The 15,452-nt window shown below is 29.7% G+C and overlaps 2 protein-coding genes across 6 annotated transcripts in view; one reads left to right on the top strand and one right to left on the bottom strand.

Annotated features, from left to right (window-relative positions):
• The window catches only part of RUNX2 (RUNX family transcription factor 2), a 459,712-nt gene extending 455,039 nt beyond the window's left edge, over positions 1 to 4,673 (bottom strand). Inside the window, exon 1 of the mRNA XM_074237075.1 lies at positions 4,601 to 4,673. Within this exon, the coding sequence (XP_074093176.1) occupies positions 4,601 to 4,658 (58 nt within the window). The 5' untranslated portion in view covers positions 4,659 to 4,673. The remainder of the gene's footprint in view (positions 1 to 4,600) is intronic.
• Positions 1 to 15,452, top strand: part of SUPT3H (SPT3 homolog, SAGA and STAGA complex component) — a 682,254-nt gene that overhangs the window by 52,192 nt on the left and 614,610 nt on the right. The window lies entirely within an intron of this gene.

Below are 15,452 nucleotides of genomic sequence, written 5' to 3'. Positions count from 1 at the left end.
TTTTAATTCCTCCCAGGCCAATTGAAGTCCATAATCTGTTTTTCAAATTACAATGGAATATATCAAGATATATATATTTTCAATATGAAACTTCTTTTTTATAGGAATTTTGTTTTCCATAAAACTTGAAATGCTTAATATTTTAAGTTTTTTCCTACACTTCTGAAGCATTTAAATTAGAAATATTTTTTAAATATTATAGCTCATCGCACTTCTTATTGTAGTACATTCAGTTGCTTATTTTCTTTGGGAAGGGGGAAATATCCTATCTATAAGAGAAACTGTAAGATTAATTATTATAGGAGGAAAATGTAGTACATTTAAAATTACTTATTGGAATTCACAGCCTAAACAACTATAGTGTTACTGACACAAAATGAATACTTGAGGATTACATTTACATTAAAAAATACCAAGTTTTTGGGCTGTTCACATGGGTCCTTGGACATGTGACTCTTTAATAAAAGTGAGACAAATGAATTATATATGTCTAACATATAATATAGCTTGTCTAATAATATAGTTATTCAAAGGGACTATTTTTGTAAATGTTGCTCTTTAAGACTAATTATTGGGTTAAAAACACATGAAACCTTCCAGTTTTTTAGGAAACTTTGCATTGTTTTGTTATTTACTGAATTTTAGTTTCTGTTGCATAAGTTAGTATAGCACGGAAGCTTCATATTTGTACAGTTTGGCAAGGAATTTAAGGTGTTACCCTATTTTGACTTCTGTTTTCAAGTATGCACTGGTGCATCATTAATCATAGGAAATGCAAAAATAAATAATCCAGTCCCATTGGATTTTTCATGTGAATACTTACCTTTTCCTTTTTTTGTATATACAGTTGAGGTATTTAGGTAACCCCTAACCTTTTACTTCAACAAAGAGGTACAGTATAAAAATATTACCACAGTTTTCATATGAGCAGCTCTTTTAAAGAAAGCCTCTAGATGGATATTTATTGAAAAAAGAAAAGTTGTGATACATTAGCTCAGCCCTAATACTATATTTTAGACCACCAGTGTATAAAATTAAAAGCACATGAATTTTGCAGCACTAGAAAAGGTTTGTAATTGATTAGCGCTGCTTGAAAGAATTGAAGTGTAGTAAGTTTTGATTTGTGAATGGTTCTATTCAATAAAGATTAATCCTATGTGTTTGATAAAATCTTAGTGCCTCCAATGAGTTAGTTTTTTTTTTTTTTTACTCTGCAGTTTATTTAACCATCAAATATTTCAGTGTTCTTTTAACTAACTGGAACATTTTCTATCTTACTGAATTTAACTTTAGCATGACTGATTTAAATAAGTCAAACTATCAGTGATTAGCTCAAAGGAAGTCCTTGAATAGATCAGTATTTTGTCCTTTTAAAAATAGTTAAAATGTATTATGATGTAATCATGCATATTTCATGCCTTTAATATGAGTTAAAGACCATCATAAGCTACACTCTAAGGTGGAGAGAAAGGAATTCTGATTCTTTTAAAATGTATCTAGTAAGATCTTTTATAAATATGATATATATTTATAAAATTGAGTTTAATTGTTATAATTAAAATATCTTATAGTGTAACCTCCTAGGAATTGTTTTAATAGCTATTTTTCCCTTACTAGATCATGAAAATGCATATTCACATTTTTACTTTCTTTCCCTAAATTTTGGAATGTAATATTCTAATTAGCATGAAAGCTACAAGACTTTTAAATTTTAAATGAAAAAGTTACTTAGTGCTTCTTAGATGGACTACTGTAGTTGATTTTGGAAATCAGCATTCACTTCCTTTACTTCAATTATAGTCAGTTATAAAAAGGGTATAATATTTTACTCTTTTAAGGAGCTTCTTTTCAGAAATGTTATGCATTAGAAGTATTGCATTTAGTCTTTTATCAGCATTGTAAAAGTTGTTATTAAGTAGTTTTTGTGTTAGGTGTTAAGTAGTTGACAGACTTTAAATAATGAGATTCTAGACTATACTTGAAATAAATGGCATAATTTCAGTTATCTGAAAGAGTAGTATAATCCATTCTTAAAACACTCTGCAACTTTTAAAACTTGAGACGAATCAGTTGAATTGGCCTATGTTTTTGTGCTATCTTGAAAAGATCATGGGATGTTTTCTTTACCAATCTTGGGCACATAATTTTTGATAATTAAAGAAATTATTTTAATGATAATATTAGAATTTGGAGGCATAAGTGAGCTTATTAACACTTTCATTTAAAGAGATTTGAGAATGTAGAAATTCTTCTAAAAAGTAACTATAGTTATACATATAATTGCCCCACCTACACACCAGCCTTCCATAATTCTCTTGGTATATCCGTTCACTGGAAAACTTACACAACAACAACAAACACCAATAACTCTGAAACTGAAAGAGTCCCAATTATGGAACGCGAAGGTTATAACATTTCATCCACTCTACCCCTAAAAAAAGAATCTTCTAAATAATCCAGTATTACTCTTATCTTTAATTTTCATTGTCTTGAAAGTATTGAATGCATACTTGAAATATGATAATGAGCAAATATTTATTGCTTCAAATGGTATACAAAAGAATGATCAAAATCACTCTCCATTTATTAAAAATAAAAACCCAGCATAAACTCCAAACTCTTTCTTTAATATATTTGAGATTAGTCTCATTTTCCTGATTTTATTTGGAAATGATATAATATATGCTTAGTTTTTTGTAGAATCTTTAGGTGTTATCAGTATTATTAATAATATTAAAATACTGCTCAGAATAGAATTAGAATAGTGTTTACAACAAGATGCTTGATATGCTTTAAAAAAAGACTTGAAATAGGAATATGAAGCAATATTGTATATTATCAGTTTGACCAAGTAAATATCTGTTGATCCCTTTTGGAATTAATTGCAGGAGCAGTTCCCTTTCATGTAAACCATATTCCTTCCTATGAACTTGAGAATAATATGATCAGTCTGAATTTGTAAACATTATAAGAGTTTTCTGTCATGGAAATGTGAGCTTCTCTACATTTCAGAGGATCATTTCCTATATCATCATCATTGTAACTCAGTAAAACTCCTTATAGACATTATCAGTTTAGAAGTTTTATGAAACATATAAAATCATTTCCCCCATCTTTTCTGATCAAGCTTTTTTTTTTTTAAAGAGATTTAATTATCACTGACTGTCCTACTCTAGTACTGATCCTTAAGTAGTAGCCAGTTAAAATGTGTGAAGTAGGAGGAGTGAAGGAAACTCCAATCATTAGTTATGTTACAAAGCAAAGCTAATCCAGGCATACACAGTGAAACGATTTCTAGTATCTTTTCTTTTTCCTCATTTTCAAAGGTAGTGAAAAAAAATTAACCCAGTATAAACTCTTCTTAGTTGGAACAGCATGGACGTCATAAGGAAAATCTTGTAAGTGTTTAATTACTTTGAGACTGTGTCAGATGATAAAATAATTTGCAGACCTTATCAGCTTTAATTTTGTACCATGTCAGATTATATCTAAATGTTGTTAAGGAATTTATATTTTACCACATCTTAAATTTGAACCTATCCATTTATATGGACTGATTAAATGTTACATTATCACGATTTTCTCTGTAATCCCACTTTATTTTACTTGAGACTAGACAATAATCACTTTGACAGATCTAAAGATTTAAGACTAAAAGTACAGTGTTCAATGTTTATTGCCTATTTAAATACCAATATATTTTAATGTATATAATGCATGTATGTGGAGAGTTAAACTTGGAGAGAATTATTTACATGTTTGCATGGAGAGTTTTTTTAAAAAAGACATCTGTGTTTACTGTTCCGAATATCTAAGCCAATATTTAGTGACATTCTGTTATACAAGAGCTCTTAAAACTGCTTCTATAATTCAGGTTTAAGTTTATATGGTTTTTCCTTTCTTTTCCTTTATAATCATTTATCTCCATTATATTTATGAAACTATATACATGCTCTGCTTATTCTTATATAAAATTTAAGGGTATCAATGCTAAAATTTTTTGTTCAGATTACTGATAACTGGCCAAATTAATAACTGTTGAACAAGAGTTTGTTCCCTGTTTAAAATGTATTATAAACCTGGTATTTTCAGATCATACATTAGCAGAACACTTTTGGTAAAAAATGTACTTCTTTTAATGTTTGATCAAATACTGGGTCCTGTCAAAGGCCAGATATTTCTTCCTTGTTTGATTAACATGCTAGTGTTAGTGGCTATTCTTAGTTAAATATATTAGATACGATATAGAAGAGTTCTAATATTTTATAATGTCCTTTTTTCAGATCAGTAGCTTTAGACAACTTTTCAATTTGATCTAAGGAATTCCTACCTTCTAGCTTCAATCATTGCTCAGTAATTTAGATAAATGACAATTGGGTAAGCCTATCGCCAAATACAAAGATTTCTAGTTATTATTTTTCTTTCTAACTTTCCATGTGACAAACTACATTTCATGCCTACTTCTTAGTTTTTATGTTCTAGCACATTATTCCTAAAACCAAACATCTTCTTTAAAAAACAGACCTTTCTACTTAACAGGTTCATATTTTGATGACAAGCAAAATTACTTTTAGAACTTAAAAATATTGTTAACACTTACCCCAAAAGAAGTTTTGCTGACATGGTGTTACAGTGCTGAAGAGGCTGTTTGATGCCATAGTCCCTCTTTTTTTTCAGATAGGATTTGTACCTTCTGGTGTAAATACTGCTTGCAGCCTTATACTGAAAATACAAACCATAGCCAAACCTTGTTTTAGTTTTACAGTATGCCTGGAGTGCATAGATTTTTATATTTGTTTTTTTCTGTCAAAAAATTATGTAGCTGGTAACATGTGAAAAGCAAAGAAACAAAACAAAAAAGAGAATGAGCAAATATTTGAAGGACCTACTATTACTGCATAGACTGTGGTTAGAGAGCACTCACTGACTCTGTTGGTCTCGGTGGCTGGTAGTGACCTGCGGAGATTAACCATTTAAAAACCAGAGACTTCTTGCTGTCCTGGAGAAAGTTTGCACCGCACTTGTGGTTCTGTGGTTGTTTGTGAGGCGAATGAAGCATTCACACAATCCAAAAAAGCAAAAGCTTTAAAACTCCTTTTTTTTTGCAAGCACTATTACTGGAGAGACAGAATCATGTGGTTTGTGACCTCACAGTTCTCAAAGTAAAGTGGGACTGCCTACCACTGTGGCTTTTTTCTTTTTCTTTTTCTTTCTTTTTTTTTCTTTTTTTTTTTTGACAAAAGGTCTGTGGTAAGGCCCTTCCTGGCATCCAGAAGGATATAGCTTTTTAATTTTGTGACTCATGGGGATTTGGAGAGAGTACAAATGCTGAAGGAGCCCAAACTCCTGTACAGCAAAAGCATATGTAGAGCAGAATTCTATTTCTGCTGCAGTTCAGGTTTTCCCCCTCTTTTGCCTCTTCTTTTAGTTCATTATTGTGTCTGTGGAAAAGTGAGCAAAATTGGCACAAGTGACTGTGTGAAATTCTGAACAACAGTGATGATTTACAATAATTTACATCTTTGGACTGTATCACGATCTAGGGTCTGCTTCATATTTGCTGGGTGGCTGGATTCCTTCTGTTTTTCTTTTTCTTCTTGTCTTCTTGTACTTATGAATCTGTAACTCATTGTAAGAAGTTTTACCTTTCCTAAGGTCTGGTAGCAGACTTGCTGGGCTGTGTTTTGTGCTGTAATTGGCTGTCATGGAAGTGTTAGTCTAGGGATTCTTTTACAAATATTAAATCACGTCTGTCTAGCTTATGTATCATCAAGACTATATGGCAGCTCCTAAAAAGAAAATTAAATGTAATTACGCATCTCATTTTATATGATGTTCAGTATCTTATATGTTCTGAATAGTTTGAAGGATATATAAAATTGTGAAATTTAGATAAAATGGATATATTATTGACAACAGAATTGACTATTGCTTTAAATTTTTAATTGTTTATATTAGTTTTTTTATGATAGTAATGCTTTTGACTGAAATATAATTGGCCTGCATGTTACTTTACACAGCTTTATTCTACTACTAACTTTAATAGATTCTTTGATAATAAATTTTATATATATGTAAGGTAAAATACTTGTGTTGTCATTTAGATTGTATATTTCAGGATTTTATAGACTCAGGATGGAGTGGGTTAACAGAAGCTGTTTTTTTTGTTTATAATAGAGGCTTTGAAATAAATTACAAAATGCTGTGTGTAGTAAGGAATAATGCACACAGACAGAGTGTGTTAGTCGTCTCGATTTGCAAACTCTGATTCAGAACAAAATTGGAAACATCTTTGGGAAACTATCTCCTTTTTGCCCCTTTGGACATGTATGTGTAGAACTCATTTTCTTATTAGGATGATTATATATCATAGGCAGTGAATTTTATATTTATGAATAGGGCTTCCTGTTTTCATCAGTTGGGAGAGATGGTATATTTTTCAGCAAAAATTGTAAAAACGGTGCAGCTCAATTTTCTGGGCATTTTTCACCATTTATTCACGCCATCCTGAATTTGCATGTCTCTAGTTGTTAGCCTTCTTCCTGGTGTGATTTTAACTAGGAGTGGCGGAAAGTTATTGCTGAGAGAGTGGGTGGAGACTGATCTGCAGTACGTTTTTGAGGTGTTTAGTGAATGGGGTGAGGTCTGGGGAAATGCATGTGAATATTATAGTTAACTATACTTAAATATATAATACATCTATTTACTCTTTTATAGTAGACCATTATCTGTTAAATCACTTTAAAGGGTATAAACACTATCTTGAGATTTGTTTATGGAAATATGATTTCAGCATTTCAAAGAATATTTTAAGTGTTTCATGTGAGATAAGATATATATTCAAAAACCCCAAATGGAAAAATGTTAGAAAGACTTTTTTTTTATATTTGTTTCTATATTTCCATTGTTCTTTTCATTATAAACTAACGAAGTTAGGAAACCAGAAGCATTTTTAAAGTAGGTTTCTTACGCTTCTTTGCTTGTTTTATTTGAAGGGTCAAAATTTTAATTTATCATAGTTACGCACATAAAAAGAATAAGAAAAAATTTAATTATCCTGTTAGTATAAACAAAGTTTAGTGGCATAAAATAGGCAGCTAATCAACTTCTAATGGTGATAAAAACTTTTTATAATTCGTGAATTTATAATTGTACTTCTAAAGATTGCAATAATGTAATTATGACATAATCTAGTGATTAAATTTAACTGTTGTATTATGGTAAGTATTTTTTTTTTAGAACAAATTTCTTGTCTGTATCAGGTTTGGATGTTCTCTGACATTCTCATACAACTTGAAACATTGACTTCCTTTGGAACAGATAACAGCAAAAATACTCAAATCTTTGTTACCTTCTTTCTTTACTTCTTCCATCATACATTTATAATTTGGACCCTTACAATGATACGTAGTCTTCAGTTTTTAGGTAAACTTCATGATCATTGAAAAATATACTTATCATATCATGTGGTTGCTTGCATAATTTTTCTTGTAATGAACATCCAACTATACATTCTTTAGGCTAATACTATTACTATTTCTCAAAATCTAATAGATACTTATTAATACTTTTTGAATATTTTTGCCTGAGGCTTATCAAAGTCTACAAAGAATGAAATACTATCAAGACATGCTTTAATATATTTTGAGGGTATTGTGCTTATTATATTTGCATGTGCTTTCTCTAAATTAATATGTATCTTCTTTGGATAAGCTTTTTCTATTGTGATGAATTTTTAAAGACAATAGTAGTTACTTATATAATCTAACAATTACTAGCTTGCTTTATTAGGAAAATTTTTCTAATGTAATGATGAAGAGATGAATTCTGAAAAAAGTCAGTGTGCAAATAAATCTCTTGATTGCAGATTTATATCCATGAAGTATTATGTTTAAAATCAAAACTGAAAACCACAGTTCAATTTTATTTAAAAAAACAACAAAAACTCTCTTCCTTTGGGAATATTTTGGTAACTGGTATGCTTAAGTAGCAAATTTAGATCTACTGTATAAATTATATACTTTAATTTTACAGATGTGAAATATAGTTTTGAATTTGAAGTAAATCACAAAAAAGTAAAGAATTTGGTGTTACTCTTTTCCATTCCCTTGAGTCTGTTATATGTTTTTGTCAGAATTAACTGGCTTGCATTTTTCTTTTTTAAAAACAAAACATTTGGAAGTAATAGAATATTACATATCATAATATTGAAATGCTAAGCATACCTATGCTTATTGCAATTTTTACTATATTTTTGATTGCAACTGATTATCCTTGTGAAAAGATACTGTATTTTGCTGATGTTACTTTACATAAATATTGTGGTATGCAGTATATTACTGTATCTTATGAGAGCCTCCCAGTCTTTTCTTTTATAAAATTGAAAGCAGCATCAAAATTGTATGATTTGGGAATTTTACAAATAGAAGCTTTTGTTTCAGTGAAACAAACATTTATTTAGTTGTTAAAAACAAATGTGGATCTGGAGTTTAATTTATCACTGGCATTTTTGAATTTATCCTTTCCATAGTTTGCATGGTGATATTTATGTCATACAATTTGATGTGTTCAGGTTTTTTTTTTCTGCTATACCATTTTGTGCTTAATAAGAGTGCTTTTAAAATAGTTGTTATTTCATGTTATTCACTCACTAAATAAAAATACCTTTTAATTTATTTTGTATTTCAAAGAATAGCAGCAAAGAATTATTCAATTTTCTTGTCTGTTAAGATGTCATTATCAGTAGGTCATTTATGGAAACTTTTAATTGAGTAAGCCGTCTTGTTTTGTTAATCTTCAGTAAAACTAATTACAAATCTAAAACTTCATTTTATTGATGCAATTAGATTTATACATATATTGCTTTATTCCCTATCCAGTTTTTGGAATCACCTGTTCTTGTCCTTGATCAGGTATATTATGTAGAAGTTAGAAACTACTTAACCTTTTTAATAGTTCACTCAAATTTAAACATGCATTTTTGCTGTGTTCTGTTTTAACATTTTATTAAGTACTGAGGAACACCTCTTAAAGACTGACTAAATTATAGATGAAGCTGACATTTAATCCTCAGTAATAAGTGGTTACCATGACTTATAATTGTTAGCAATGCTGTGCCACTTCGTTTTGCCTTAAGATATTGTCTCATTTGTCAGACAACATTAGAAAAGAACAAATTTTAATTAACATAAATCTACCCAATTTTTCATAACATTTTAATATTTAAAATGAATGAGATATTTTTTGTTTACTTGGACACTTCATTTATCATGCCATTAATATTTTATTGACTCATACTTATTTTATTTAACTTTTCCTTGGCCAGTTATGTGCAGGATAGCCCAGACTTGTTTAAAATAGATGTATATTCTATTTCATTGACAATTAGTACAATTTTAACTACTTCTGTAATTTTCTTTAACAGAAAAAAGAAGAAAACTTGCAAAAAATATGGGAAACTTGTCTCATATAACAGCTGAGGATGTGGCTAGGCTTCAGCAGGAAACTACTACCCACAATGCAATGTTTCATACACTACCACTTAATAAAATTTATTTCAAACATGCTACTGACAAAACCAAAGAAAATAATATCATAACTATGCTAGTTAACATACTAAATATATCTCAGGAAAAGTGAAACTAATGTTTCTTTCTCTATCCTTTGTCCTTATTGAATGTAATAACTGAATCTTTGGTCCATCATAGTACACTGGAACCTAGCTTTTAACTGTGCTTTAGGATCATGTTGAATTGGTTTTTAGTTGAGACTGTCTTATAATGAGGTACTTTTGGTACTTACTAAATCCTCTTGGATAGGATCCAAGAAGACCCTGCTTTTTTCTAAATTCTATGTGGCAAGTTTGTTATGGTGGGGTTCTGGTGTGGTTGAAACAATGTACTATATTTTATCATGTTCATTGAGAAATGCATGAATTTAGAAAGCTCTTGTTCTTTTAAATACTTCTTTTACATTGATTTCTTACAAATTTAGGGGGAGCCCATGAACTTCCATTGAGGAATATGTGTATGTATTTGTCTTTATTATTCTTTGATTTCTGCTTTTGTTTGCATTTTAGTTTAAATGTTTTTGGTTTTTTGAGGTGCTCTCACTCCATTCTCCTTCTTCAAGAGATAATAGCTCAGAATATTTCTTTCAAAATATAGCTAGAAAAGATACTAATGCAGCACTTTTAAAAAAATTAGGTATAGTACATTCCTAAGAAGCATCATTTTGTAAAACTATATTGTTGATTTTGACACACTTTGTGATTTGAGGAAATCTGAGATTTAAAGAAAGTAAAATAAGTTCAGTTTTTGAATTAATATATATACATACATATATATATATATATATATATATATATACACACATTTTATTAGGGGATCAAAAAAGAACTTTAAGGTTGTGAACTGACCTCATAGGCCATTTCATATAAAAAAATGAAAATGTTTTATTTGTATAGAGAGTACATTCTTTGCCTCTCATTGTTTTCAAATGAATGTATATTAAAGATGATTCTCTTAACAGTAGAAATTTTTGAAGTATTTTCTTTAGTTAGAAAACGCTTATCAAGAACAGCTGTAGGACTATGGATCCTATCCATGGACTCATGGTGGTCTGTTGAACAACGTTCTTCAACTTTGACAGGTGAGACAGAGACTCTCCAGTGCCACTGCTTTTGGATGAATCTAGCTGTGGTTGGAGAAAGTGCATCTTGCCAAAATATATGGGTGAGACCACACACAGCCTTTAAAATAGTTATTGTAAGCTTATTTTTAGGCAATATATGTCTTGACAGTCCTTTTATTTGCATGCCAGTTTCATTTCTGCTTATAGCTGATTTTTTTTTCATTTGTTTTAGTAATAGCAATTGCAGATTTAGGTCTGTATTTGTAAAACTTATACATTTTGCAGAAAATCTCTGTTTTCAGTCATAATCATGCTTATAAGATAGATACTTTAAAAATCAAGCAGGAGTATACTGAATTCATAGTGGTGTGAGTTTGTCAGCATTTTCTGTTTAGCTCTATTCTGCTTATTTTCCAAATTAGTTCAACAATGTGAAATTGATCCAAGTTAAAGATTTCAGGAATGAGTTTTTTACTTATGTATCTTTAATTATAATATACTTGTTATTTTTTTGGGGGGTAATTATTATTCTTTGGGTATATAGGTATATAATATACATGTAAAAATATTACTTAAAAGCAAGGTTTGATCTGGGAATTTTTAGTTTATTTAATAGCAACCAACTTTGGAAGTGCTTTGCTCAAAAAACTAACTTTTCGATGACTATATATTGTAGAACATACCCAATGTGGAGATTAGTGATTTAGAAAATGTGCTTATTGAGATTCATGATGGGTAATTTTATAGATTTTTAAATTAACTATCGAAGCAAAATAAATATTTTCTCGAAATCTTTATTTACAAATTTTATATCAAATATGATATTTTTCTTCTATTATTAGGATTAGAAAGGCATAGACATAAAAGTATTATTGCTAAGCTTTTTGAGACCCAGATGGTTACTAGATGTGAGCTTTTTTCACTTTAATATCAGTGATTTGTATGTTTTTCAGGTAAACTTTGACTGTAAATTGTAACCAAATGTTTGTTCTATGAGGGACAAGATTAAAGTTTCAATTCTGTTCCTTGTTGATAAATACCAAAGAATACCTTCTTAGATGGCTTCATAGTGAGACCATTTTCTGAATAGATAAATGGAGATTAAATTTTCTTTTACTTTGTAAATTTAGTATTTTGCCATTTCTGAGTGAAATTGAACAGAAAATATCTTGAAGCTTATTCTGATTCAGTTTTTATAGTATTCTTAAACCAAGCCAGATAAAATGAGAGCAGAATAGGTAGCATGCTTACAATATCCTTTAAAAAAAAAGGTTCTTAAAAATTAGTATTATTTACAAAATTTTCCTCTTAGAATATAGGCTTAACTTTTTTAACTCTTGACTGGAAGGCAACATTAGAGGACATTTTTAAAATTTAGTTTTGTTATAATAGTGTATCTGTAGCAACTTAGGCACACACTTATCCACTAAAAGTCCTTAGAAGATCTGTTCATAAGTACTTAGTATTTCAAATATGTAAACAAGTTTTTACTGAAAGGGTATTTAAAAATTTGAGTCCAAACATTTCTCAGAAAGTTTTGTTTCTAGTATTGATTTGCATTGCCTGTGTATGTTTGCTCAGCAGAAATGGATTTCTGTTCAGTTCTATCCAAATTGAAAATTATGAATTAATGGGTTCCAAATCAATTAGATTATTTAGATACTTTAGTGAACTCTAGTATTTTTTAATCAGCATACATTCTTTTGTAAATTTGTTTGAAAACTTTTTGAAAGACCTAAGATTTTAGAAAATTTAATGATTCCAACTTCTAAGTATACCTAGAAATTGTATTAGATTATGTTTGAATTTTCAAAAATTATTCTGAAATGCAGTTTGAGTTGTCAAGATTTTTACCAGTGTATATTGTGGAATAATGGAGAGCATCACAGTCTTAGAGTTCGAAGAGACTTCAGAGGCCTTCTAATAAAGGCATTTTAATAATATCTATAGAAGATTCTTATTTAGAATTGTTTTCTGTAGAATATCTGACAAATGGACAGCTAACATTTCCTTGAAGACCTGAAACCTATTTTACCATTTTTTACTATTTTAGATAACTTTTTCAAATGGGAAATTTTTCCTTGCATTTAACCTAAATTTGGCTTTTTCCAATTCTGTACCTTTGGGGTCCAATAGAATTATGAAATTCACTTGTTACAGTAGGACACATCTGCTTACTTTTTCTACATTGCAAACCTTTTAGATACTTGAATATAGCTCTCATGGCCCTCCTAAATCATTAATTCATTCATTCAGCAAGCATATATTGAGCATATACTATATATATATATTTCAGATATTGTGCTAATCATGATCTTCTTCCTTAGTAAACTAACAGTCCTTCTGCAGTAGATATAGAAATCCTCTACTATCTTGGTTGCTCTTGTCTGTACATTCTCTAGGCTATTAAATATGTTGTCCAAAACTGAACACAGTACTCTGCAAGTGTTCTGACTGGGGCAGGTCTTTCATTCTTAGACTCAGTGCTTTTTAAAAATACATCTAAAATTTTACTAATTAAAATCATATTAATTTTTTAAACTGCTCTTGTTACATTGTTGATTCACATAGAGCCTTCTTTCCACTAAAACTCCAATACTCTTTTTGATGCCTCTCTCATTTTTGTATTTGTGAAGCTGATTTTTGCAGTCTAAGTGAAAGACTTTTTTTTTTAATTCCTTTTAGATTTCATTATATATGATTCAGTCCAATGTTCTAGCCCATCAAAATATTTTAAAATCCTAACTTGGTCTTTTTACACATTAACTTTCCTTCTTAGAACACTGGCTTTGTAGTCAGGAAAAGACCAGATTTTAATCTGGCTAGTTGTGTGATCCTCTTATAATTACTAAATCTCTTTGAGTTTCTCCCTCCTCATTTGTGAAATGATGATAATATTATTTGTACTGCTTCCTTCATAGGATTGAATACTTTAAAACCCTAAATTTATCATTTATTATTGTTTAGGTTGAGTGACTTCTAAGTTCCTGTGACTGAGAATTGCTTGTTTACCAACTAGGTCCTATCCCCAAGGTAGTTCTTTACTCTCATTAGCAGTACAAAAGAGTAGTAGAGATAGTTTTTTGATTTCCCTTCATGTTAGAAATCTTACAGAATTCATGTGGAAAGCAAAGGTAAAAAACCCTTCAATTCTTTAAGGTGTTATTTATTCTCTGGTAAGATGTATAGGACTGTTAGACATAACATATAAACCAAATTGTTCTTCTCTCATTTTTATTTTTTCTATATTATGTCTAAATTGTTGGGGAAAATACATTTCAGTATTTTTTTCCAGTAGCATATAGGTAAATTGAATTTTCGAAAATCAATGTGGTTAAATTAAAGAACATTCATTTTTTATTTTGAGACAAAAACTTATATTATCATCTTTCTTAGAACTAGAAGAAATGTTAGAGATAATTCAGTCTAATACAATTCTAATTTTATTGGTGAGGAAAGTCCTCAGAATGCTGAAGCAACTTTATATAGACAGTAAAAAACAGAATTGTGATTCAAACTCAGGTTTTTCTGATTCCTTATCCAGTGCTGTTTACAATTCACTTATCTAAAAGTCACTTGTTTAGCAATCTCAACTGTCTAGAATGTTGCTAGAAACCACAAATAAACTAAAAAGTCTTATGAGTGGTCAAAATAGATACTATGATTTTCATGTGCTTTATGTAGAGAAGAAACACTTCAATAATGCCAGATAAATGTAGTATTAAAATTTTGTTCTGCAGTAACTCTAGCCTTAAAAAAACCCCTAATATGTCAATAAGATATAAAGACACATATATATGTATATACATAAATATGATTGTATTTGTTTGTTTTGTTTTATTAAGTTTAGCAAATTAAGATCTTGCAAAATTTGTAAGATCATATTTCAAATAAAATACATTAGGTTATGTTTTTATATCACCTACATTTCTCATTATATTTCAATTCCCTCACCCCACCCTATCCCACCCCTACAGTAATTCATTGTAATAAGAAAGAAGTTTGGAAAATGGAAGAGTGTTCAGCAATACTAAATAATAATATAAAAAAATCAACTATTAAATTAGGGGCTCCACTCTTAATTTTGTGATTGTAATTTTGCATAACTTTTGTTTTTGTTCTTTCTACTTTTATCGTTATACTAACTTTGTATCATATTTTCCTGATTCTGTTTTTGAACCATTTTGCATTGATTCTTATATGCCTTCCATATTTATTCATATTCATTAATTCATCATATCTTATTATAGCATAATAATTCTAAGCTATTAAATCTTAAAGCTAAAGTTTAAATTCATCCCAGATTAGGTATCAGTTGGTTTTTGGAAGAGCTAGAATTAAAGTCAGTTTATAGAGATTTATTGTTGTTCAATCATTTCAGTTGGTTCCAACTCTTTGTGACCCCATTTGAGGTTTTCTTGGCAGAGATACTGGAGTGATTTGCCATTTCCTTTTCCAATTAATTTTTTAGATGAGGAAACTGACATCACTTGCCCAGGGTCACACAGCTAGTAAGTTTCTGAGGTAAGATTTGAAGTCAAGTCCTCTTGACTACAGGCTTGGCCCTCTATCCACTATGCCACCTTGTTTTCCTTAGTTTATAGATAAGTTTCCTTCTAATTTATTACTTTTTAAAAAAAATTCTGTGACTAAGCAGGGGGAAATTTTAAAGACTCTTCTTTTTAACCTTGTTACCCTGCAGGCCCAGGCTCCCTCTGATTAGGTATAATGAACTCAGGAAATGCTTTATAATTTTTCCAACTTTTGAAAATTATTAAACAGGAAAATTTGCTATATATCATTTTGGAATTCTATGAATC

This window comes from Macrotis lagotis, chromosome 5 (assembly GCF_037893015.1).
Source record: "Macrotis lagotis isolate mMagLag1 chromosome 5, bilby.v1.9.chrom.fasta, whole genome shotgun sequence".
NCBI classification, from domain to species: domain Eukaryota; kingdom Metazoa; phylum Chordata; class Mammalia; order Peramelemorphia; family Peramelidae; genus Macrotis; species Macrotis lagotis.
Note: the sequence above shows the minus strand (reverse complement) of the source record. Positions and strands in the feature narration are given on the sequence as shown.